Source organism: Triturus cristatus, chromosome 1_2 (assembly GCF_964204655.1).
Source record: "Triturus cristatus chromosome 1_2, aTriCri1.1, whole genome shotgun sequence".
In the NCBI taxonomy this organism is placed as follows: domain Eukaryota; kingdom Metazoa; phylum Chordata; class Amphibia; order Caudata; family Salamandridae; genus Triturus; species Triturus cristatus.
This window is the reverse complement of record NC_140580.1, coordinates 441549577-441575237: the sequence shown is the minus strand read 5'-3', so window position 1 is coordinate 441575237 and position 25661 is coordinate 441549577. Positions and strand designations below refer to the sequence as shown.

The 25661-nt window shown below is 45.7% G+C and overlaps 1 protein-coding gene across 1 annotated transcript in view; it reads left to right on the top strand.

Annotated features, from left to right (window-relative positions):
• FFAR4 (free fatty acid receptor 4) overlaps positions 1-10936 on the top strand; it is a 91140-nt gene extending 80204 nt beyond the window's left edge. Inside the window, exon 3 of the mRNA XM_085614978.1 lies at positions 10386-10936. Coding sequence (XP_085471104.1) covers positions 10386-10787 — 402 coding nt within the window. The 3' untranslated portion in view covers positions 10788-10936. The remainder of the gene's footprint in view (positions 1-10385) is intronic.
• The last annotated feature ends 14725 nt before the right edge of the window (positions 10937-25661 follow it).

The window sequence follows — 25661 nt, the reverse complement described above, 5'->3', positions numbered from 1 at the left end:
GGGCACCCACCTAGCTGGACCTGCTACAAACATCCTTTCCATCTTTGTTCGAGCTGTCTCCTTAGCTGTCTGAACCGCAAATGCATTCCCTCTACCCACATCATCAGTTATTGCCTTGTGGGCGCTACATTTTATTATCGCAAATTTCTTGGGGAGTGTTAGGGCCACCAAAAGCCTATGTATAATTGGACCGTTCTGTATCCTCATCCCATGTGAAGTGAGAAACCCCCTCTCTGCCCAGAGTCACCCAAAATTATGGGCCACTCCAAAGGCGCACTGGCTGTCAGTATAAATATTGACAGCAAGTCCCTTGCTCAACTCACAGGCTTGTATAAGGGCAACAAGTTCCGCTGCTTGTTCCGACTGATAGGGAACTGGTGAAGTCTCAACTACCGTGTGCAGTGTTGCGATTGCATATGCAGCAGTTGTGGTGCCATCTGGTAACTTAAAACAAGAGCCATCGACGTATAGTTCCCCTTGGGGGTCAGATATGGGAACATCAGTCAGGTCTAGCCGTCCCTTCAGCTCTTCCTCCGTTCGAAAAATACAATCATTTATATAAATGTCCTCACTCTCAGAAGGGAGGGATAGCAACGTGGCTGGGTTCAGTGTGGCACATCTTTTAATCATGACATGCGGTGCAAAGAGGATCAATTCATAACCGGTCAGACATGCACTGGTGAGGTGCTGTGTCTTGGTTTTATTCAGAACCGTATACACAGCATGGGGTACCATGATTGTGAGGTCGGTATCAAGTATGAGCCCAGCCGATTGCCTTATAGAGATGGTCACTGCCGAGCCGCCCTTAGACAGCTCGGGAGGGCTCTTGCGACAGGGTCAAGAAGAGCAGAAAAATAAGCACACAGCCTTAGTTTACCTCCAAATGCCTGTGTTAAGACAGAAAGTGCACTATCGGCCGTCTTGTGTACGTACAGCATGAACAGCTTCATATAGTCAGGCGTACCAACCACAGGTGCAGAGCAAAGTGCAACTTTTAAATGCTCAAAAGACTGCTGACATTCAGGTGTCCAAGGCAGGGGTTCATGCAGTGCGAGCAGGGGTTTTGTTTATAACAAATAATTAGAGATCCATTGTCGACAGTAGGAAGTAATGCCAATAAATGCGCGCACATCCCTCTGAGTTTTAGGGATAGGCATTTTAAAATGGTGCTGATGCACTGAGGGGTCAATCTCCTACCTTCCTTCGACAGTAGGTGACCTAAATAGATGACCTCCTGTCAACAATATTGCAATTTAGAAAGGGACACTTTATGTCCGTGATGAGCCAATTGCAGCAACAACTTAACGTACTGTCCTGGCATCCCTTTTCAGTGTCAGAAGCAATGAGGATATCATCCACATATTAGAGCAATACATTACCTGCGGGAAACGTTGGGCTTTTAAGGCTTGGCTATATATACTAGGGCACTCAGTATAGCCCTGAGGAGCTCGACATAATCTAAAGCTTCTGCCAACTAGGGTAAAACCGAACAAGTGTCTGCTGTTGGGATTAATCAGGATACTAAAGAATGCATTTTTCAGATCAATGACAGAAAAGAATTTAGCAGAGGAAGGAATCATCGTCAGAAGCGTAGTAATGTCAGGGACCACCGGGAACTGAGGAACCACTATTTTATTAACTTCACGCAAGTCAATCACAAAACGATAAACATCTGGGTGATCATCAAAGGAGCCTGAAGGTACTCTCTTAAGATTGGGAAGAATAGGGCTATTACACACATTCGCAGTCGTCTCTTCAACAACTCCCGACTCAATCAGGTCCTGTATAATCCACAACAAAGCTCGCTCCCCTACTTGTAGTATTTTGTACTGGGGAATACAAGGCAAAATGGCATGGTCTTTACTTTAATGGAAACCGGGGGAATTTGCAATAGTCCTACATGCGTGTCACCTGTTGCCCACAACGTGGGCGGCACATCCTTAAATTCAGCAGGGAGGGGTGCATCTTTGGATAGACACTGCGTAGAGTTGACCACATTCGGACCCATTGTCATGTAAACACCTTCTGGAGAACAATACATTGTTGCATGCAACTTCTTTAATAAGTCTAAGCCCGTTAAATGTTCTTCACAATTGGATGTTAACAAGAATGGTGAATCCATAGGAAAAGGATATATAGTCAATGTAAGAAGTTTGGAAATGGGGCTTACAACCGGTACATCAGAAAATCCTACAAAAACATTATTATAGCCAGACAGAGCCACCCCGGGGACCAGTGAACGGGAGATAGAGCTATTCATAGCACCTATATCCACCAAAAATTCCTTAGCTGAGCCATGCAAATCTGCAGTAACGTAAGAACTGCGTTGATCTACAGGTATCTGAACTGGTCCCTCACCCTGTCCCTTGCAGTCCTAGCTGTGAGCCATTCCTGTCACCTCATCCAAGTCATCGTGATAATACTGTTTGCCCCTAGGGTCGTCAAAGTAGTTGTGGTCAGTGGGACCCTTTGTTGTCTCAGCAGCCTGAACACTGTCCTGGCCACCGTCTCCACGATCCCGTCCATGAGACCCCCGTCCCCTTGGGACCACCACTTTTTGCAGAAGCACCGGACGCTCGCTGTGCCAGTGTCCCTCCTCTTTACAGTACGCACACTTATTTGGTCCTTCAGGTGCAGTGTTCCTGCTAGTACGTGGAAGCTGTCGGTCCGGACCACAATGACCTCTACCATTCCCTTGAGAAGCCTGTTGCAATAACACCTTTGTCTTCAATTCTTTGTGCTTTTTCTCCACCTTCTCCTTCTCCTCATTTACCCCATGTTCGTAATACTGTGCCATACTCAATATTACAGAAGGGGAGGAGGTAGTCTAAGTGCACTTTGAAGCGTGCAACCGAGTCGTGATCTCAGGAAGCAGGTTCGTAACAAATCTGTTAACGAACAATCAGACACCGCCCTCCACCGACAAGTCCTGTCCACTAAAATCCCAAAACACACCTTCAAATTGAGTGAAAAAATCAGACACACTTTCATCTTTCTTCTGACGACATGCCGTTAACTTGCCCCAATCTACCCTTTGTGGTGGAATAAGAGAATGCATATAAGAAATAATTCGGCCAGGCAAGGCTAGTATCTCAACCTTAGGCTTCTCACCAGGCTTCCTCTCCTGGTCCCATACTTTAATCTTATCCCAGGTACCACCTAATTCTGCAACGTGGTCCTATGTGTGTACCTGCCTCCAAATATCAACAGGTACTAGTAAACCAAAGAACATTTCAATATCTGCGAGCGTCATCACTGTGGATGAAGCGGACTCCGTCAATTCCTTATAGTACGCAGTAGGATTTTTCCTAGGGTCGGGTAACTGAGTCTTAAGGGACAAAACCTCACTCCTCTTCCATGGAGTGTAAACCCATTGTTCTTGGAACTGGGCCTCTACCCAGAGTCTAGTAACAATGTTATGCTGATCCCGCAGCTCTGGTATTTCAGGGTGATATATGGGATGGACTCCCCTCATCTGGAATTGGGACACTGTCTTCGGGCTCTTCTCCAGGAGCCTACCTCGATAAGGGACCAGTGTTACGAAATTACCAAAGACCTTACTGGGTGCCATATCAGCAGCATACACATTGTCCCTAATATCATAAATAATCTGGGGTGCGGCATTTTTGAAACACTGTTCCCACAGGCCAATCAAAGTAGCCGACATGTGCTTATGAGCATGCTGCTGCACAAACGGCTCATATTCTTTCACCACACTCCACACATCCTCCACAATGTAAATGGGGTGACGAGCCCACTGAGTGGCCTGATTGGCTACCACCTTCTTCTCTTCATCGCCCACATCAGATCGTAGCAATATCTGCCCCAGTCGCTCCCTGGCTGTCGCCCAGTCTCGGTCCCCTAATCCATGTACAGGCGTTCTGCTACTAAGTACCATCGGGAATGAAGGAAAAGGGAAGGAGTAGTAACAGAGGAAACGGGCACCAATGTCGCCAATGGCTGTGTTGTAGGTGTAAGAGCTAGAGAAAATTAGTTTTCTGTTCATCAAAAGTGCCTGTCAACGGCCACTGCAACTCGGTGTTGTCCCTCGTATATTTATTCCATTAAATACTAAACATAATAGGCCCAAGGCCATGTTTGACATACATTTCAAAATTTGGGGTGCCTTCTGGTGGCGCTGGCTGACTTTCTTCCAATCGAGCATCAGTAGAACAACAACAGCAGCCCAAACAAAACATTTTACTAAAATACGGCATCTTTCAAGCGGAAGCAAGTTCACTATTGATGCCGAGCAGATATTTGCAAATATCTTACCAAAATTTGTTCTCAGACCTCATGAAATACAAACCAAAGTGGTACCATGCTCACAAAGAACCCAAACAAATTCAAGCGCTTGTCCAAAAACGATCCTCAGACCGTACCAAGCACAATCCAAAATGGTGCCATAGCCACAAAGAACCAAAGCAAACTCACCTGGTGCACGCAGGCCAAACAAATGTATTCTCCACTGCTGACTCTTCGGACTAAACGGTCAGATCCAAGGGTTTCGTGGTTCAGGACCCCAGCCGGAATGACCACTGGGTGAGACACCAACCGGTCAGACAGACGGGGCAGCTGCAAGTACCAGACTCTCTCGTGCAGGTATCCCCGGTCCGCCCATCCAAACCGACTTGGTCCCCTCACCCGTCTGTGGGCGAGGAAGGGTCACACCCGATGGAGTCCCTGTTCAGGCGCCAACTGAAGGAAGTGACCCAAATCGGGTCACCCGGGTCACTCGCGACCACCTCTCAACCTTCCAAACAAATGAAGAGTCGGTTAGACAGTAGAGAATACAAACCACAGTTATTTATTTGTCATACACTTGAGCAGAGTCCAGTCTGACCAGCCTCCTTGGATTGCTGCAGAGGGACTGACCTCCGCCAACAAGGAAATACATAATATACATTTCCAGTACCCCTAAGGACACGCCCAGACTGGAGTTTTCCAGTTAGTAGCTGGTGAACAACGGAGACCCAGGAGGATGAGCTGCAATCTGCCTGCACATAAACAACCATTCATGGTGATTTGCTCTTTCTATATGTGCTGCAGAATGCAGCACACATAGAAAAAGCAAAAAACGTGGAGAAATTAATGATTTCTCTTCGTATCACCATCCTAAGCCAAGGTATTACCTGCCCTTAGATTTTGGCACTGCCCCATCCTTGTAAATCTGGGGCAGCGTAAAAAGCAATAGGTGCTGCGGTGGAACACCCGCTGCAACACCAATTGCCCGCCCCTTTGCCACAGCGGACTGCTGCGAAAGGAGCATATTTACAAGGTGGCGTTAAGCCACATTAAGTGGCTTAATGCCACCTTGTAAATATGGGTAGTGGCGCAACGCCAACGGAGCGTCCGGAAAAATCACGCTCTAGTGGCTTTATGGGCTTGTAAATATGCCTAGTTGTCTGTAGAGATGGGTTAGAGAAGGTGATTTACGCACAATCACAGGATGCTGAGCCTCGAACCTATTTCTCAAGTTTCTAAGTCGACACCTCGAACCATAACGCCACATCTATGGTACGGTGAGGCAGGCAGAAGCCACCTGAATGCTCAGCTCCTTATGTACCCGAGATTCCAACATGTCCTCGAGCTGAGCCAGAGTCGGACTTCAGGCTCGAGCCTGGCTCGAATTTTCAATGGCTCGCCCACCTCTATACATCATTCACATTGCGTCCATTTTATTTCAGCCTGGATCACCCTGCGATCTACGGCTTGCGACCACAAGTCTACGCTTAAACTGGAAGCATTACAATCTAATGTTAATAACATTACCTCTTAATATTACTTCTAGATTTACACTTGTGTGCAGATGTCTGATTTCACAAGGTTACCGCAAGTGTACCCGCATGTGTTGCATTTTGTTTTTTGCCATACAAAAACATTTACAGTATTTCTGCGCTGTGTTGGACAGTTATGTGGCAGTATCTTATCAACCTAAGTCTGCAGAAGGCCGCAAATGTGAAGTGATGTGATTTCTACACATTTTGGCGGTAAATCACTTTACTGAGGCATTCGTAATGAGTCTGTCAGTCTGATATCGCTGAATGAATCCTACAGGCAGATTAATTAGTTCCCATTCTACCTGACAAGAAATGGAATACATTACGTCTCTCTATAAATATCAGGGAGACAATTGAAGTAAACCCATTTGCTGAAGTTATTCCATCTCACCACTAAGTGTCGCCCTGCCCCGCACATTTGTAATGCAGCTGTATTCAGCACTCCAAATGTACAACACTACAAAAAGTGCCTCATTATTGGTGGAACTAAGAAGACTCAAAATGCTCTCTTTATCGGATCGATAATTGATATTGTATGGTATTGATATTAATGAACTGCTTTCATGGGGACTTGGGACAAAATAAAAGTTAAAAGCTCAAAAGACAAAAAAGATAGAGCAAGAGGTTGCCTAACGAAAATGAATGTGTTCTCATGTAACGCAATTGGTGCTATGTAAAGCGCTCTGAAACCCGATACCTTCGGGTCAAGTTCGCGCTATATAAAACTCCGTAAAAAACAAAACAAAAAAATAACCTAAAAAGCTCCCAGAACCACTGTGATATAAAAAATTGATAAAGTGCCACCATAAATTATAAAAGTAACAACACAAAATGCAAAACACTGACGTATTTTTGTGATTCCACAGGAACGGCTGCTTTGTATTGCTGTCTCCAGTCTTCAATGCATCAGGACAGCTGACCAAATTTACCCGATGAGGACTCACAAAACGATTAATCCAAGGAAAGGTTCCCTAAATATAAAGGGACTTTTTCCCCAAATATTTTCTGTTAATATTAATGCACATAGCCCTCAAGATTTAGCTAGGGAGATTGGTAGGAACGTTTCTTACAAACATTCTATACGTCAAATGCCTTAAATTCTGCAGCTAAATTCACAAACGTTTCGTGGAGCGCCAAAAAAATTGCAAGTCTCAGTCCAAATCAAGCAAAGCAGGACAGGCGTAATTGTAATTCTAAGCAAACTGGACCTGTGAGTACAGAAATCTCACCACTCTTTCGGCATTTAGAAATCTACGGTTGGGGCGGGAGTGAGGGCTTTCCCGAGAGGCAGCTGCAAACGGGAAGAGGCCCCTTCATGAGGAAAACTATTTTCTCTTGGAGAAAGAAAAAAATTAAGAATCAAATGTGCTAAAGCAATTTTGCGTTGCCTTTCCCTATGCTGCCTATTAAATCCTTTCAAAATTCCATATACGTGAATGTTAAGCCTGCAAAAATCATACTGTTGTGTTTTTTCGGTTATTTTTAGAATAGTGTGAGAATATGATACAAATAGTAAATTTGCTCAAAATTTCTGACTTTACCATCCCACCTACTACGAATCCAGACTGACTGGATGGGCCCAATGTCAAGTCAATTGGAGTAGAAGCCGTGGGTAATATATCGCTCCACATGATTACAAATGGCCACTGCCTCTCACTTGGGTTTCCCAGTTGCAGCAACACCGGGCCCAATGCTACTGGCTGGGATCCAGTTGGCAAGATCACATGTGAATTGGGCTGCATTCGCCAACCAACCCTGGCCTCTTGCACCCACCGCAATCCCTCCTAAAGCATGGGGCAGCATGGATCATTTGCTCCTCCCAGCCCAAAGCCTGCCCTGACTCTTGTCACCCTCAAAGCAGGAAGAAAATGTGAGCATTAATCCACATTGAACTGGGAATATCAGGTAACATTTTTCCTGAAAAAATGGGTACATGTGGCTCTTCTCCATTGCGTGGAGATGAACTAATATAGCCTTAGAACCTGCCGTAGCGGGCCCTACCGGCCATTAAAGGCCCGCTCCAGTGTTAAAGGCCTGAGCCGAAGGTGAGGGGTTTTAACAAGGGAGCAGACCTTTAATGGACAGTAGAGCCCGCTATGGAGGGCTTTATGGCTATTAGAACATTCCGCCCCTAGAGGGCAGAATGTTCTAATTTATAAAACAAAGGCCCCATGGAGCTCGAGGGAGTTGAATCCCCTAGGGCTCCGTGAGGCCTTTGTTCACAGCAAGAGCTGTGAACAAACATTGGAATGTTGATGCTGCGGTTTCTACCAAGCATTATAAGCCCCAGAGCACTCCATTGTTTTCAATGGAGCTCCCAACATTCCAATGTTCAAATATTAGTCAGAGGCAGGTGCGAGGCTAGCGGCCAGCCGCCAGAAATATAATTTTTATGCATGCAGTATCCGCACACCTAAACCCACCCACTTGTAATTGGACCATATGAGTTTGTATGTGTGTTTATATAAATGCTTTATTTAGGCACAAAGCTTGAAAGGAACAAGGAATCCCGAGCAGGAAAGAATGCGCTGTGGCGCTTTGCTCTTTGCAGAGCGGCACTGTGCGCATATTGCAGAACACTTAACAAAGCAAGTTAAGACGTGGCATGTGCACAGCCACAGTGTGTGGACTTGATTGTGAGGCACAGAAGGGTAGGGCAGTGCAGGATTGCTCTAATAATATCTATGTGGTACTCATGTTCAGAAACTCAATGGGGCGGATTTACTCTGATTTTGCGCCTGGTGTGCGTCACTTTTGTCAGAGCTGCCCCAATGCAAAATCATTTTTGGGTATTTACTAATCCAGGCAAAGCCACTTTGTGTGGCTTTGCCTGGTTTAGTAAATGCAAAGTAATGAAACGCAGTGCAGCGGAAAGCTCTGTCTTACCTTACTTTGCATTGGAAAGGCATTCCATTGGTGGAGCAAGCATTCACCAATGGATTTTGGTGCATTCTTAGATTCACTAAAGCTAGTAAACCTGATAATGCGTCAAAATGCTATGCTATCCCAAGTGAGGCGTAAACACGAGAAATATCTTTATTTCTCCTCATTGTTTTCTCTTTCCATGTGTGCTGCGTTCTGTAAAACTCATAGAAAGAAGAACACGCCTCTTAAGGATTGTTTTTTGTCTTAGTAGATAGGACGCATTTCAGCTCTCTGTCTCTCACGTCACACAGCACACCAAATTGCCTTGCAGCACTGCATTGCATGAATTCTGAGTAAATATGCCCCTATATTTCAAGGAGATTTGCCGTAGTGCATCAGTCAAGAGGTACACTGTAAGGACAGTCATGGATGGATCAATATTTCTCAGTCACACACATCCTCCCTAACACATGTATCACCTGCCCACACTCCATCTCCCCTTGGATGCCCAGGTCCTGAATGGGTTGCATTTGTTCTATTGCCAGGAACAACCCAGATTATGATTTTTTGTGGCAGTGTTTGGGTGTTTGACTTGACATGGTGCTGTGATTGTAATTCTGTCATGCATTTGTTAGCAGAGACAAAGTATGCAAAATGTGTCACTTTCAAGTCATTCTTTCCTACTTTATATCTTTTGGTACTTCTTTCACTACTGATGTCTGGAAGTATTGTAGTTGTATTGTTGTGAAGTTGCAGTGCACAGATTCAGAACCACACTGTGGACTGATAGCACGCTTCTTCTTTGAGTGTGGGTTGCTTGCCGGGTATGGGTTTGCACTGCCGACTACATAGTAGAGTTTCAGGGTTCTTTGGTGATCAGAGTTTTGCTTTGATTGTGTTATATGTGGCTGTGCCCCTGTGGGTGGTGGAGTGAAAAAGTGTGAGAGATAGGACAGCACAAGATACAACACTCCATCCTTAACAGAACAGTGCCAGGGACAACTCATCTACTTCTGCTGAGGAGTGTCTGCTGGGAATAGCAGTGCCTACCATTAAACTGTGTCTTGGAACACCTGCGGACTCCTTCAGTTTCCGTTTGATTTAACAAGCCTGACTGCTTATCTTTCTACGTTTGGATTCCTTTAGCTTTCCGTAGTTTAAGTTGCCACCATGTTATCCATCAACAGTGTTTGTTAACAGGTGTTGAGTTTAAAAAAGAGGATTATTTATAACAAATATACGATTACCTGTCACTGGGTTTAAATTTCACATGGATGATTGATTGATTGATTTTTGAGCTTGTAGAGCGCACAAATGCCCAAAGGCGTCTTCCTGTGATATGTTTGGGGGCCCAAAGGACACATGCTATAATTTCCACAACCTCGTGATTTTATGACAGCTACATAGGTGGATATAATAGGTTATGGAATAATTGTGAATAAAGATCGGCAAGAGTAGGCGCTCATCAGATGTAAGTCGTAGGTAAGCATGCGCATTCGATAAGGTCGGTTTCATTGAGCGAGCCTTCTTGGCTATGGATTAAAGGCGGGCTTCAGAGCACTGAAGTTGGGCTCAAGAGTAGGTTGCAAGACCTCCTGACCATCAACATGACTCTATTTCCAAAGCATGCATCGTGGCATTGAAAATACGGGTGTCCACCGCATGTCATCACTTTCAAGAGATTTCTGTCGAAATACAGTAATACCATTCCTGACAATTCTGGTTTCTCATTGCCTGCAGGTCACAAAAGAAACACGGAAAAATCTGACCATGAGCTCAGCGTATGTTGAAAGCCAACAACTGCTGGTGTCCCAGAAGGACTACAAACTCTTCCGCACCCTCATGGTGCTGATGTGCTCCTTCTTCTTGATGTGGAGCCCGATAGTCGTCACTGTCCTCCTGATCCTGGTGCGGAACTTCAAGAAGGACTTCCAGATCTCCTCTTCGTTCTTCTTCTGGATCATGACATTCACCTTCGCCAACTCAGCTCTGAACCCCATTCTGTACAACGTCAGCGACGTCAGGCATAAATGGTGGCAAGTCCTATGCTGTCGCTTGTCGGACAAGAAATCGGATAGTTCCGACACCACCACTCAGAAAAATGAAAATGATCAGCCAGAATTGTCTATTGTTGCCAAATAAGTCATGTTTTTACGTAGATTGAGGTGTCCCTTGTTTATACTTTGATTCAATGTAAAAGTTACATTAAATGGTTTTCCTAGGTATAGTTTGCTTCTTCACGTTTGAGGAAATGGCAGTTTATAGAAAAGGTATTTGGTACTCTCTCCAAAGGGCACTTGTGGAACCATACATAACTTGCTTTTCTATAGTTGAAGAAGATAGATGTGTGTTTTTATTGCCTTTATTTATATCCCACACGCCCCAGTGTCGCAGTGACGCCAATGAGGCATTCAGCGCACGGAAGTAAAACTTAATCAACGTTCTGAAAACAATGAAGATTCACAATACATGGGTTTTCACTTTAAAAACACACTCTGGATGGCCAGGGGTCTGGAGACTTTTGTTCATTCCATCCAGCATCGCCCACTTGCTGCGGATGGTAACCGAAAATGTTCAGGGATCCGTGGACGAACTCGGCTTTCTGAGCATGGTTGTACTTGTGTTCAGAAGACTGGCATGCAGTTAACCAGTGGTCTAACGCAAAATGAAGGCCCCCCCCTGCAGAATGTTACAAGGGACACCACCAGAGTCTCCCATATCTCACAGATATTCATTGGCTTTAGGATGAATAGGGGTCCATTGAAGGTTGAGGTCCCTCTGAGATATATGCGGGTCCCAGCTCTGCAGGGTCCTGTGTTACACCCCTGCCGTAACCTCTGGTGACTGAAACAGACGTGCCCTTTGGGGGTAGGTAAAGTGGCTGAAGCCTTTTTGTTTCACTGATAGTGTCTGAAGTCTTTGATACCCCTTAAATATGGGCCTAATGCTATTAGGCTACCTCGATTATCAAATGTTTCAGAAGCAGCGATGTATTTTAAGACAGACACAAGCTCCAAGTTAGAAAGGAAGGGCTCTGGGGGTCTGTTTTTCTGTCCACATTATGTCATGTTATTTTTTTAATGCTATGTCATGGTATGTTTTGTGATGTTATGATATGTTCTGTTCTTTCCTGGTATATTTTGTTCTCTTATATTCAGAGTCCCCTCGAATAGCATCGGGCTGGTCACAACAGCCACCTGCCTCTGGCGTGAAGGGAGGAGTGACCTAAGTTGGTTTTATGATTCGTGGTGGCCCAGTGGCGATATAAACCGGTGGGACCTGAGCCTGCCCTGGGGCCTTTTTGTTCAGTCACTCCAGTCCTACCAACAAGGCGAGGCTCCTAAGAGGTTTGTACCTGATGTTTTAGGGCTGCCCACAACATGACACCAACACTCTACAATGTACCACAGTGATGTCTTTTCCCAACTTCAACCAGGGAAACAACAGTTAGAGACTTAGATGGGCTCTGTAGCAGAACTCCTACCATGAATTGACTGCTACAGGGGACACAATGAAGCAGCAGAGGCTGGGCAGATAACTTTCCTTTATAACTTTTGGGGAGTCACAGGAAAATATCCAACACAAATCAAAAGAGTTTAGAAATACCATAGGAACTTTCCAGATTCACATATTCAGGAAACAATGCATGCATACAAAAATAGAATGTACTTGAGACAAGGCATACAGGTTAAAACATAACATGAATTATTTGTGCCTAAAAAACAAATAGAAATACAGTTAGGAAATTAGGCTAAAGAGTGACTTGTGGGATTCAAAAAGGAATGCACCACTGCCCATGGGACAATATGGTGGATCTTATTAATCGTATCAATCAAATCAGGAGGCACTGTTCCATCCGAGGGGTGCGAGTAGTCACCCACTCATAGAAGAGAGGAAAGTATAGAGGGTCCTAGGCTAGATGTGACCCACATGTGGAAGAGAAGAGCAGAGCTTGTCTCTTGATGCCCTCACACACCCCGAGAGGTGTCATGCTTCATCATTGGGCGTTTTGCTCCTCGTCGGGCCGGCGCTGCAATGCCCTACGGGTCCCCCGAAGGGTCACTTTAGCGGAGATCTTTTGAGACAAAACGCCGTATGGTGCATGCGGGTGTGTGGTGTTGGTCCTAAAAAAGGGTGGTGAAGTGGTGTGTGCAGAGTGAGTCTAAAACTGTCTAGGGGTTGCCCAAGGGGTACTTTTAATGAAGGGGGGCACCTTTGACAGGTTAAAAAACCCGCAGGTTAGGTGTTACCTTAATGGGCTAAATGGGCCAAAGGTAACTGCAACAAGTTCGACATGTTTCACGCCCCTGTGGTCCAACCGGATCCGTGGCGCTTCCTCAGGACCAAGCAGATTGTGAAATGTAAGTGAAAGTGAGGTGAGGGGTACTACCCTCAGTGTGTATCCGGGCGTACAAGGCCTAAATAAACCCTGCCATCTAACTTGTTAGATCTAGGTCGCTCCTGGATACTGCCTAAACATAAGGAGAAAGTTGCTCCATAGGCTAGGAGACCAGCGCCCGCACCTTATCGGGAGTTTTGCTAGGGTGCTGGCTCTTGTGCACCTACCCCAGTCGTACTCCTGCCTGTGGAGCAACTTTGCTCACTTTCACTTACACTTCACGATCTGCTTGGTCCTGAGGAATCACCATGGATCCGGTTGGACCACAGGGGTGCGAAACATGTCGACCTCGTTGCAGTTACCTTTGGCCCATTTAACCCGTTAAGGTAACACATAACCTACGGGTTTTTTAACCTGTCAAGGGTGACCCCCCTTCATTAAAAGTACCCTTTGGGCAACCCCTAGACAGTTTTAGACTCACTCTGCACACACCACTTCACCACCCTTTCTTAGGACCCACACCACACACCCGCATTCACCATACAGCGTTTTATCTCAAAAGATCTCCCCTAAAGTGACCCTTCGGGGGACCCGTAGGGCATTGCAGCGCCGGCCCGATGAGGAGCAAAACGCCCAATGATGAAGCATGATACCTCTCGGGGTGTGTGAGGGCATCAAGAGACAAGCTCTGCTCTTCCCTTCCACACGTGGGTCACATCTAGCCTAGGACCCTCTATACTTTCCTCTCTTCTATGAGTGGGTGACTACTCGCACCCCTCGGATGGAACAGTGCCTCCTGATTTGATTGATACAGTTGACATAAGGAGCACGGGCACTGGACCACAACTGGCTCCTGGTCCCCCCCCCCCCTTTTTCTGATACACGGATCTTATTAAACACCTTTGTGAGACACCAAAGTATGTTTTCAACTCTAGATGAGGTCCTTAGCATTGTCACTGGAGTCTAAGTTGCATATATTTGCCCTTTTAATGTATTTTGTTGCAACAAATCTGTGAAGAAACGTTCTAGGCGCGTCTGTGGTTCTTGAACGTTTCAGGACATCTCATTGCCGAACTGTGATGGGTTCCTTCTGCAAAGCTACTTGCTTATTTTCATCTCTTGACTTGTACAAAGACAACAGATAATGAAGACTCAAAACGCTGTGATTAAATTAGCCAAAGCAATATCTAGGGTCTACAGGAAGGGCTCCCACCTCATAGCCCACCACTCATGGCATTGGAGAGGCACCGGCTGTACGAAACACTGCCTGTTGTATAGGCCAATGCTGACGGAAGACCTGAATCTACCACAGGGATGACAGTACAAGCCTGTCTCGTTCCTGGAGATTTTCTATTAGAAGTGTGACCTGCCCTGAATAGTTAGATCAACAGGGGTACGTGTGACAGGTCGGGAACGTATACCCTAAAAAATCAAGAACACACCTTTTCCTTGGTGGCGGGCAAACAGCAGGAAAGGGAAGTGAAGCTCTCGGGAGGGATACACGTGTTTCTCCAACGCCATGCATTTCATCTTAGCCTGTAATAATGTGCAGACAGAGGAAAAATAGGAAGACATGGGACTAAAGGGGCACCACACCCGAGCCTGGGCAGAGTAAAATTAGAAGATAGAGGGAGGGAGGTCAGGCAACAAAAATCGAATCCCTTGGGGCCTCCAGACCAGCCCTCGCGTATTTCATCTAAGGTTGGGTAGACAGAGACCAAAAAGCCATGCCAGAATCCACGAGGAATCCTAAACAAATAATTTTAGGAGCAAAGAAGGCATTTAGGACTAATATCTGCAAAGTAATGTCCTCCTTTTATCCATCTCACCAGATCCGGACCGGCAGGGATGCTGAAGAGAAGAAGATTGGTACGCCTTTCTTTGCTTGTCTCAAGGCACTCGTACCTGCTTGTTTCAATTAAAAGTATTAGTTTTCCTTGAGAAATTCAAGTACTCTATCCCTCAAAATAAAAAAGTGCCGGTACTCAGTACCGGCCTATTTAAAGCACTGCTCTTGCTTCTTTCATTCTCCAGCCTCCCCGCCTCCACACTCACGCAGGACGGCTGTGAACACAAAGAAGGGACTCATTCCAAACATAAGTCGATAAGTAAGTTGTTACACAAGAAAGTCCATGCCAGATATTATTATCAAAATGTGAAGGACGGCCGCCATTTTAATAGGGTAGTAAGCACCTTGGGTAACCACCTGGTGCCACTGTCAATATGTCAAACGTCAAGGAGTCCTATTGAAAAAATGAAAAACGCAAGGAGGAGTTTCTTTCACCAAAACAACAGAAGTGATGAATGTTAAAATAAAAACGGCGAAACTACCCAGTTAACTAGAACTTTGCCAGGATATTTACTCCCTTGCAATCAAATAGTTCTAGGTACACCCACGCCTACCTGATCCGCTTCAAAGTTTTGATCAGGAAACTCCCCACTGTCTTGTCCTGCATCTACTCTCAGAAAAAACTGCTTTAAAACACACCTACACAAATAATAAGCAATGATCCCAGCTTCCATCGTACCCTCCTCTCAGCCACTTTCATGGAACAAGATATATTGTAAGATATATCAATGTGTGGAATGTCTACATAATGGCTCGCTTACCACTGCCATCAACACTATTCTGTTATTCTGTTTATGTTGTGTACCAAACTGTTTAATTTTGTGCTATGTACGGTGTTACCTCCAGAAATGGTCTTGCTATTATTATCCAAACAAATACATGGGGTTCTCTCTCGTTCACAGAGGAGACGTGTGGATCAGAATTATGAAGAAGAGTGGCATGGCATAGACCTTCCACAGCAGTAACCTACCCACTTGCAGGTCTGGTGCATTAGCAGCTGGGACTCAATCAATAATTCGGGGGGGGGGGTGTCTGCGAGGAAGAGGAAGGCGGATCACAGGTGTCTGGTCGGATGGTGGAGGGTCATGCGTTTGTTGATGTATGCTGGTCCTGTGTTGTGCAGGGCTTTGTATGCTTGGGTCAACATCTTGAACTGGCATCTCTTCTGGATCAGGAGCCAGTGCAGCTTCTTGAGGTGGGGTGTGATGTGGGTCTGTCGGGGGAGGTCGAGGATGAGTCTTGCTAATGAGTTTTGTATTGTCTGTAGTCTCTTCAGGAGGCATATGGTGATTCCTACATAGAGTGTGTTCTCTTAGTCTAGCCTGCTGATGACGAGGGCCTCCGTGACGGTCCTTCTAGTGTTGACTTGGAGCCACTTGAAGATCTTGCAGAGCATGCGCTCATGTGGAGGGAGGCGGATGAGACTGAGTTTAGCTGTTTCTTCTCAGAAAGCTTGCTGCCCAAGATGATGCCGAGGTTGCGGGCACTGTCTGTTGGGTGGGGGATGTGCTGGATTCAGCAGGCCACCATTGCATCGTTCCATGGCGAGGTGTTGTTCCCAAAGATGAGGACTTCCGTCTTGCATGTGTTGAGCTTCAGACAGTTGTCCTTCATCCAGTCTGCGACGTTCCTCATACATCTGTGGAAGTTGGCTCCAGTGGTGAAGGGGTCTTCTGACAGTGAGAGGATGAGCCGAGTGTTGTCGGTGTAGGAGATGATGTTGAGTAAATGCTATTTGACAGTGTTGGCCACGGGGGTCATTTATGTATTGAAGGGGGGGAGCTGAGGGCGATCCTTGGGGGACGCTGCAGATGATCTCCTTGGGTTACGAGGCAATCGGTGGGAGATGGATTCTCTGGGTTCTCCCAGTCAAATCAAGATTCCTCTTTGTAACTAATGACCAATGGAGCTCTTGGATTCCACTCAAACATGCCTTTCTTGGCTATTTCAGATGGGTTCCACTCCTAAAGTGGGTAAGTGTTACCACTCTCCGAAGCATAAAGTGAAATGTGTGAAGGGCGTATAGTGCTCCCACACTTACTCACGGGAGGAATTAGGTTGAACAAAAGGGGAAAGAGGAACACTCGAGTGGTAATGTGGTGCGACCTTAAATATCCATGTGAGGAACTACCAAGGGTTTTGTGCGAAGTTGTAATTAGTAACCAGAGTTTATAACTGTTACTCACAGTCATTGAACATGAGCGTGCATACATTTACTGACACTACTTCATGACTGGGAACCACTGCCATTGACACATCGTTTTCTCTAGTTTGGCAGAAGCAGGTGATCCAGATTTATATCTTCAGCAGTAAAGATATGGGATCCCAAAAAGATTGGGACAGGAATGGTGGACTCTGATGTCTCTTGGAGGTGAACAATTAAGAATGTTATTGTGCCTCACTATTGCTAGGGTTGCCGTAATATTTGTGAGCACTGGGCTCAAGTTTTCCTCAGTGAGGAAAATGGTTTTGAAAAGAGACATGAGAGAACATGGCGCTATGGCCAGAGCTTGCGACTTTGGAACTGGGGAACCAGGTCAGATTCTCGGCGTTGGCTCAACATCCTGTGATTCTGGACAAATCACTTATTGCACCCATGCGTAAAGAAAAACATTTGACCTTGTGTTACGTAACTGGTGCTCGCGTAAAGCGCTCAAATACCTTCGGCTCGAGTGCGCACTATACAAAACTACAAGAGGGCATCACGCTTACGTTTCTTTTCCTATTTGGTGACTATAAAGTCCTTTGCCAAACCCGCAATAACTTCATTTTAGAACAGAACAGAGACCGCAAAGAAGAGGAAGATTGGACTAATGGCTTCCCAAAGGTTTCAGTTACTCATAAATCAATTTTAATTGAAACAAAATGCACATGTTTGACAAATATTGCTCCCATTACATGACTGCCATGGATCCACCTACCGTAAACACCACTATGGCCATAAAGTGGAATAAACACTCAACACCTCCTCCTCATCTCTCTACTAATCTTTTCTGGTCTCGCTGTGTTATATACGAGTAATAAGGGTGAGCTAGACATATTCATTGTTGATATGGCATTTCTTTGATTGTAAATGTATACTTGTTTAGACCTAATAAAATAGCAATATGAAAAAGCCATTCCTATGTTAGTCTTTTCCTTCTGAGTGCTGGATGAAAAGAGCAGGCTCCCTACAGCCGGTTCCATTGGGCGTGAGTTTGGAGATCCCAGTGAGGGAGAGTCAGTGGACCGGAAGTCCGCGCGATCATTCTGGGCCTGCCCATAGGGAACTCCTGCACACCAGGCCCCTCCTCTCTAGAGAATGAGAAGTAAGGCCATTGCACGCGTAGAGGGCTCTGATCCCTAATCAGAGGCATATGCTGTCTCTCTTCTGCCCCCAGCACCACCCCACCAGACATCTCCGCGAGAAAACACTTTCAGGGGACATGCTCTCTTCTGAATAGCTTCAGATCTCAAGTAGTATCAAAGGCTGCACCGTGGGATCCCTCTAACTCTCTTAAGCCACTCTATGGTTGTAGTTCATGGTGTACACACACTGACTTGTTAATCCATATTTGGTAATACTAGGAACTCTAGGATTAAAAACTAGACAGCTCTCAGGCAAGAGTTACTACTTACAACAACTAATGTCATCACAATTGAGATTCTTGGCAAATAACTGAGGAGCTGTGTTCCCAATGTATTTTCCTATGTGCCTATTAACCCTATCTGTCCTGCATTTTATTGTTATTGAACAATTTGCATGGTCCTTAGAAATATCCTACATTTTATTAGGACAAGCATGGTGTTCCTGCCTGGCCTAGCGCATATGCAGCCTTCCAGGGGAGAGGATGTGGTCTGACGGCTAAATTGCCGACTTTGGTGCTGGAACCCAAGGTTCGAGCCTTGGGGTCGCGTCCACATCCTGTGATTCTGGGAAAATCACGTAATCTCCCCGTGCCTGAATGTGTCCTTGTGTAACGTAACTGGTGCTCATGTAAAGTGCTCCAATACCTTCGGGTCGAGTTTGTGCTATATAAATCTGCATTAAAAAAGACATAATAAAAAAATAAAAGCTGTCGCCCACAAAGCAGGAAAAATAGGTCACCTAGCCAATAGGCAGTATTTTGCATACTTTGTAGGTAGTGTGGGAGGAGGCAGCGCGGGTCACAAGGGTTCTCTGACCCCACCCATTCAAGGAGTGGAAAGCAGGACTCTCTCAAAGTCGGGGAAGTTTTCGGACTGGGACCGAAAATAGGACAAGGCACCAAAATAAAAGTGCCCACCCTTAGTAAATTAGAAAGCTAAAAAAGTCGCCCATGTTTACAAATTGGGACAGTTTAAGCTTGTATAAGTGCCTTGCAAGGTATGGAAAACTGAATGGATTAGAGCTTGCTACTGGCATTGTTTTAATCTCAGGGAATGCAGCAATCAAAACCGAATAAGTAGACCAAAGAACAGGCTCTTTAACTGCCCAAAAAGAACCCAAGTATTTGCAAGGCAATAGGTCTTGCATTTACGAGAGTTTGAGCTATTGGCATTGTAAAATACAATAGCTTAAATTCTCGCACATGCGAGACCTATTGCATTGCAAATATTTTTTGTTTCCAAGCGCCCCATAAAGTGCTTGCACATTAATAGAGGCCACGCCCCTTTCTTTAGACAAGCAGCATCTAAAGAAAAAGGCAAGGCCGCTATTAAAGTGAAAGTGCGGTATGGGGCGCTTTTACCAAAAAAGCATTTGTTTGGAAAAAAAAAGTTAACTTACCTTCGCCGGTCCGGTCCCGCGTCGTCCTGCGTCGTTTCTACTCCTCACAGGAAGCATGCAGCCTCCCTCCCCTCCCCTAGGCCAATCACAATGCTGCAATGGCAGCATTGTGATTGGTTGGGACGCCGAACACACAGGCGTCTATGGGGAGGCCATTTTCTCCATGTAGGCTGCATGCAGCCTACATGGAGGAAAGGGAGAGTGCGTATGACTGGTTTGGTTGGCCCTGGGGCCGACCAAACAGTCAGCGCCCTCAGAGTGGGCAAACCACTTCTCCCCTGCCCTAAGGCAGGACCGCCCACCCACCTGCCCGCCCCAACCAATCCCTTCTGCTTTCTCGCAGTGCAAGAGCCGGAAACATAAAATGGTATTTATAATACCATTTTTTGTTTCTACTTCGCGCACTGCGAGAAAGCAGTGGGGTGACGCTCCTCCGCCCACATGGAGGAGCCGCCCATTGATGTTTTCACGGGCAGTCCATGTATCTATACTACACCCGCTTCCACTGACCTCCAAAAATATAAAGCGCCAACAACAACCATAATTTAGCTCCTACTCACTCACTGAGCCATTTTTGCCACAGCCCAACAGGCCTGCCACTCATTATTTTATATTTTTATTTGCTAGCGCTATTTCTTGAGCGAGACATTCACTCAAAATGAGTCTCTCGGTGCTTTGAACCCAAATGCTGAAGAACATAAACACTAACCCAGTTAGCATGTGAATAAAACCATTTTCGGTCTCTTATTGAAACGCAGAAGATGAGGCTCAGCACGAAGATTCATTAGAAGGTTTTTCCGGAGCTTAACGCCGGGGTAACCGAAATCCAAGTGTGTCCACTCTGGTTTCTACCTCATACCTCCTTTGTCACTACCCTAGGCTTCCTGTCTCTTTTTCTCACTCTTGCAGGTTCTTTTTTCATCTCCACTTTTTCCCCTTGTTATTTTTCTCCTAACTTTCCCTACTTTCTTCTATCTCCATCTTCCACCTGTGTCTTTCTTGCTCTGGAGCAAAGTCTAATGATGAAAAATAAGTCCTAATCCCCAAAATTGAGTGCTAGAGCCCAGCACCTAACCATCGAAACAAATTAAGCTCTGCATAGAGCACAGCATCAGCACTGATTAGCAATGTCAACAATTCTGGTTTATAACTGAAAGTGCAGGCCAGACCTATTGGCTTTGCCAATGCTTGTTTTAAGAATCGATCTCACAACTAATTTACCCACAGTTTGATAATACAGTGATGTATCTGAAACGAAACCACTGCCCCGTCCCCCCCTCCAGCACCCCTCCATCAAACGTATTCTCTAAAAGGTGTCAAGATAGAGTCAGCTTTGTTCGTGAAGTCGAGTGCACATTACTTTCTACTTGTGAACTATTTTGTGGAGGTTTTCTTTTTCTTTCTACGTATGTCTTACAATAACCCCTTTCGCCCACATACAGGGAAAAGATTCCCCGGGGCAGAAGTAACATTAACCCCCAGCACTCCAGCAGCAGTCAGGCGAGAGGCGGCGGTGCATTGCTCTGGCCGAGCAGCCCTCCGAGGGCCCCAGGCAAGCTCTGGCACATGGAGTCAGGTGCAGCCGCAAGACGTCATGTGTGTCGAAAAGAGCTCATGGCTAGAGTGAGGGGGCTGTGGTAGAAGGGGTGGGTCTGGACAGAGAGAGGAAGCTGTGAGGACAGTGAGGGAGATGGCCAGAGAGGCAGGAAGCAGGCACTGAGGGGACCAAGGATTGGTGGGGACAAACAGGGAGAAAAGGCCTGTGCTGGTACTCACTGAAGCCCCGTGGGGCAGGGATGCAGGCGCTCGTCTGCTGGATCTAAGGCTCAGGGTGGTGCAGGGTGCAGCTGGAGGCCACGCCCTTCAGCCAGAGGCCTCGGGACTCTGGGGAGCCAGGGTACAAAAAGAAGGGCCCCTCTCTGCTCCTACAGCTCATTGAAGGTGGATAAAGGCAGAGCTCTGCAGTATCTGAGGTTGGGGAACTGGTGAACTAAATGAAGAACCAGGCCAACCCCCACGTTTTGTGCCCAGAATCTGCTGGACCAAGCCACAGAACAAGCCCCTGCAGGCTGTGCCATACCAAGGGCCTGCTTCAGTCAGCTTAAAGCCCAAATGGTACACTCTGCTCCCCCAGTCTGATTGGCTAAGTGGGGTGCCCCATGAACACTGGCTGCATGAAATCAGGGCATGGGTTGTGGTAATGGTCACAGCCTGCACTCAGAGTCTTCTCAGTAGAGTCAAGATCTCCAGAGTCTTGGAAACCGCGTGGAGGACAGGGCTGAAGGGAATTCCCTGGAACCAGTGAGTAGTGCTCCGAGAGCTCTTTGGGTAGAGAGGATACAATATATCATACGAAACATATATATAACCAAAGTATTTCACTTAAAGCTGTTTGTTAATTGGCTGTTGGGGGTGTTTAGTAAGATTGCAAAATACTGTTTATGGACTAGGTATATCATACGAACCATAGACATAACCAAAGTAATTTAATGAAAACAGCTTTTTGAATTGGCTGTTGGGGATTTGTAAGAATATTACAAAACAGCGCGTCATATAAAAAAGCAAATTCCCCAGAAAGACTTCAGTTGGATGTAATGATTGAGATAAAAAAAAAAGTCTAACCCCACTGGAAATGTCCATTTAGACAGAGCTCTGCTGCCACATCTCTATGAATGCACTGTTCGCGTCCTCATAAATTATGCTCCAGGCGACATTACAAATTACCATTAATGATGACGTTATTTGCCAACTCATCCCTGACATCATTTATGACATCACTGAAGCAGACCCTTCCCCTTGTATCTGAGTACTTTAAAATCAATCTTGGGATCACTGACAGAATATCGGGTGGACAGAACATTGTGCCAAAAATATCGAGGATCAAAATATTGAGGAGATAAGTGCAAATAGGTAAGTATCGATTTACTATTCTTAACTCCACATCTACATCCCTTGAAGATATATATATCACCAAGGTACAAATGTGGAGCTAAGTATAGTAAACAGTTTCATACTCATAGTAACTTACCTTCACGGTATTCTTGTCCTTGATATTCTTGACACGATATTTTGTCGACACGATATTTTCAACTCAATATTTTGTCCAAACACTCAGTCTTGGGGGCCTGTGGCAAACGTCAGCTGACCCTGCGTGCAGGGTATGATCTTTATCTAGCCCATGCTCTCAATTCCTTTTGGGACGGGAGTGTCCCCTGCTCTGCATGCCTAAACTAGGAGAATCTGTTATTGTGGTGTTTGAATTTTGTCCCCAGTCTCACACTAATAGAGTATGTTTGTGGAGTCCTAGGCCGGCCCTTGACTCACAATAAGTTCCGCACTTGTGCTGGACCTGGAGAGGCACCCCAATCGAACGACTCATAGTGATAGCTGGACTATGTCTACTGTTCCTATGATGGGTTTCACACATGTAGCACGGTGGTGGCAGCACCTGTGATGATAAGGATCTTAGTGCCTATCAAGATTTTGGCGCCGTGACCCAGGACACCATGTGGAAATGTGCCTCCATTGTCAGAGCTCCATATTTGGAAAAGAAGACGCCCAACTACCTCTAGCAGGGGTGCCTCATCATGACTGATCAAAGACTGACCAGTGTGTTGGAGCTGAGCCTGCTGAATCTTTGAGGTCTGCCTGCGCAGAGTGATCATCAGAGCCCAGAAGAGGACTAAGCCAGAGTCACTGAGATTCGCCATGCGGCCAGCAGCTGCTCACTTCCAGTGGTACTGTTGCATGCCGTGCGTAAGGCTTTGCCCACCATAGATGAGTCTGCTGCTATGCAAAAATTCAACGTTGCCCCAAGCCGCATCAGTGGAGACTGGCTGAGAGACTGAAATGGGCCTAGAGCCATTGGGACAGCGTGCTAAGAGAAGCGCAGGAAGATCTCTGCAACCATAACAGAGACTTGGCCACATCAACCCTGAGAATCCTGAGACTGAGACAAAGGGAGGAAGTGTGCCCAAAGGGAGGGAGCCCCACTTTGAAGCATAAGAAACTCACAATCTCAAGTCGGGTATTCCAGCATTACTGGAGTGTGCAGTATTTTGCTTTCTGTATAGTAAAGTAATTGACCTTTATAAAAAGAAGGACTGGGCTAGACATTTCCTTATTACTCTGCTTGGGGTGGTGTTGAGTGGTGCGCGTGAGTTACCCCACACAAACCTCCCTGAGAAGCCCAAGACTGCTTGCCTTAGCCACCACTGACAGTTAAGTGCAGAAAGGGCTGTACTTGGCCCAGAGCCTTAGTAGAATGGGTCCTGGAACAGCAGATACAAATGTCCCCAGCCTCCATGGCTGTGGCCCGTAGCCCCTGCCTGGCCCGTGGCTCCTTGAGCGGTATCTGACAAGTCCCCTACACAAAGCAGTTTTGAAGGCAAGAGGATCATTGTGGATTGCCAAATGACAGCACATTTTAAAAGGTAAGTCTCTTTTGACTCTCATCAAGATGGCCATGAGACCCCTGAACGTAAATGAAGGTGTGCATGTTCCTATTCAGACTGCGTTAATATGTGCCCGGCTGATTATCCGAAGCCTCCATCTTCAGCGGTGCAGGTTTCTTTGTGATGACTCTAATGACATTTAGAACCTTACTTTTTTATATGTCTTATGACTCAGATCATGGGAAAGCAGCAATTGTTTCACATAAAACCTTCTTTAAAAAAAGACCCTAAAAACATTTTCTCTTTGCTAGTTCTCATCACAATTCGGTATTAGATGGCCCTCTAGTCCCCTATGTTTAACTCCTGTGAAATGAGATCTTCTACTTGCCTTCATTCTCAGCTCCCATCTCCTCACTTAACTCTTTTCCACTTCTCTCTAGATACCCCCAGTGGCGGCTTGCACAGGTAACTCTGTGGGGCGGTGAGGGGAGGGCGGGGATGGGTGGGGGGGGGGGGTAGTGGAGTTCATAATAAGACGGGAAACTGGAATGTAAATAAATAAAACCAGTTACCTTGCGCTCGCCGCATCGCCAAGTTGGTGATGCGGCGATCGCAAGGTAAGTGGTTTTATTTATTTACTCTCCACTTTCCCGTTGTATGTTGAACTCCACTACCACACCTCAGCCCCACAGCGTTACCTGTGCAAACCGCCACTGGATACCCCGACTTTCTCTTCTTCTGTGAAATATCTAAATGTCAGCTAAAATCAAGGTGTTCTATAAGCTATTAACAAATGTTTTCACAATGGTTCGAGGCATAACCCCCAACTACCTTCCCAATATTCTGATCTACTACATGCCCACTATGAATTTACAATCCACCAACCTGCACTTGCCGATCACATCAAAACCACCTTGTGTGGCATCAAGATTCCACTCTTTCGAAAAACCTGGGTCCCCCGTCTATATTGTTAATAGAGCTATTGTGAAATGATATTTTGTGATCTGTCTGTATGTTAATAAGTCTATTATAAAGGAACCTTGCCCTGAAACCTTTTTGCATGTTGTAATTATTTTTGCTTCTCATTCATCTGAAAATAGCATCCTTGTACAATACCCATCCACTCCAGTTTCAGTCTCTCACTGTATTTGTGTATCATGCTATGGGCCATCTTTGTCCTTTTGTATGTATGTATGAATGTATGTATGTATGTATGTATGTATGTATGTATGTCTGTCTGTATGTATGTATGTATGTATGTATGTATGTATGTATGTATGTATGTATGTATGTATGTGGCATTTCTGTAGTGCAAATTTGTTATTTATTTAATTAGAAAGTCTTCTATAGCTCGAACATGCCCACCTTGGATATCAGAGCGCTGTACAGTTTATACATCAAGAAGGATACAAGCGGTAAAAAACAGAATAAACAAAGAAGAAAGTTAACAGTCTTGTAGAGCCGGGCAACCTCGGGAGCCTTGGCAGCTAAGACTAAAACCTGCGAGGTTGACCTCAGGCTCATTGGAAGCTCCCTTTCTAAGGCAGAACTTTATTCGTCAATAACACTTTGACTTCTTGTTTGAAAAGGACAGTAGGGATTCAGCCTGACGTCAGGGGGCAAGGAGTTCCAAATCCTTGGGGCAATACAAGAGAAGGCTCGATTGTAGGTTTTTCTTTTCTTGAAT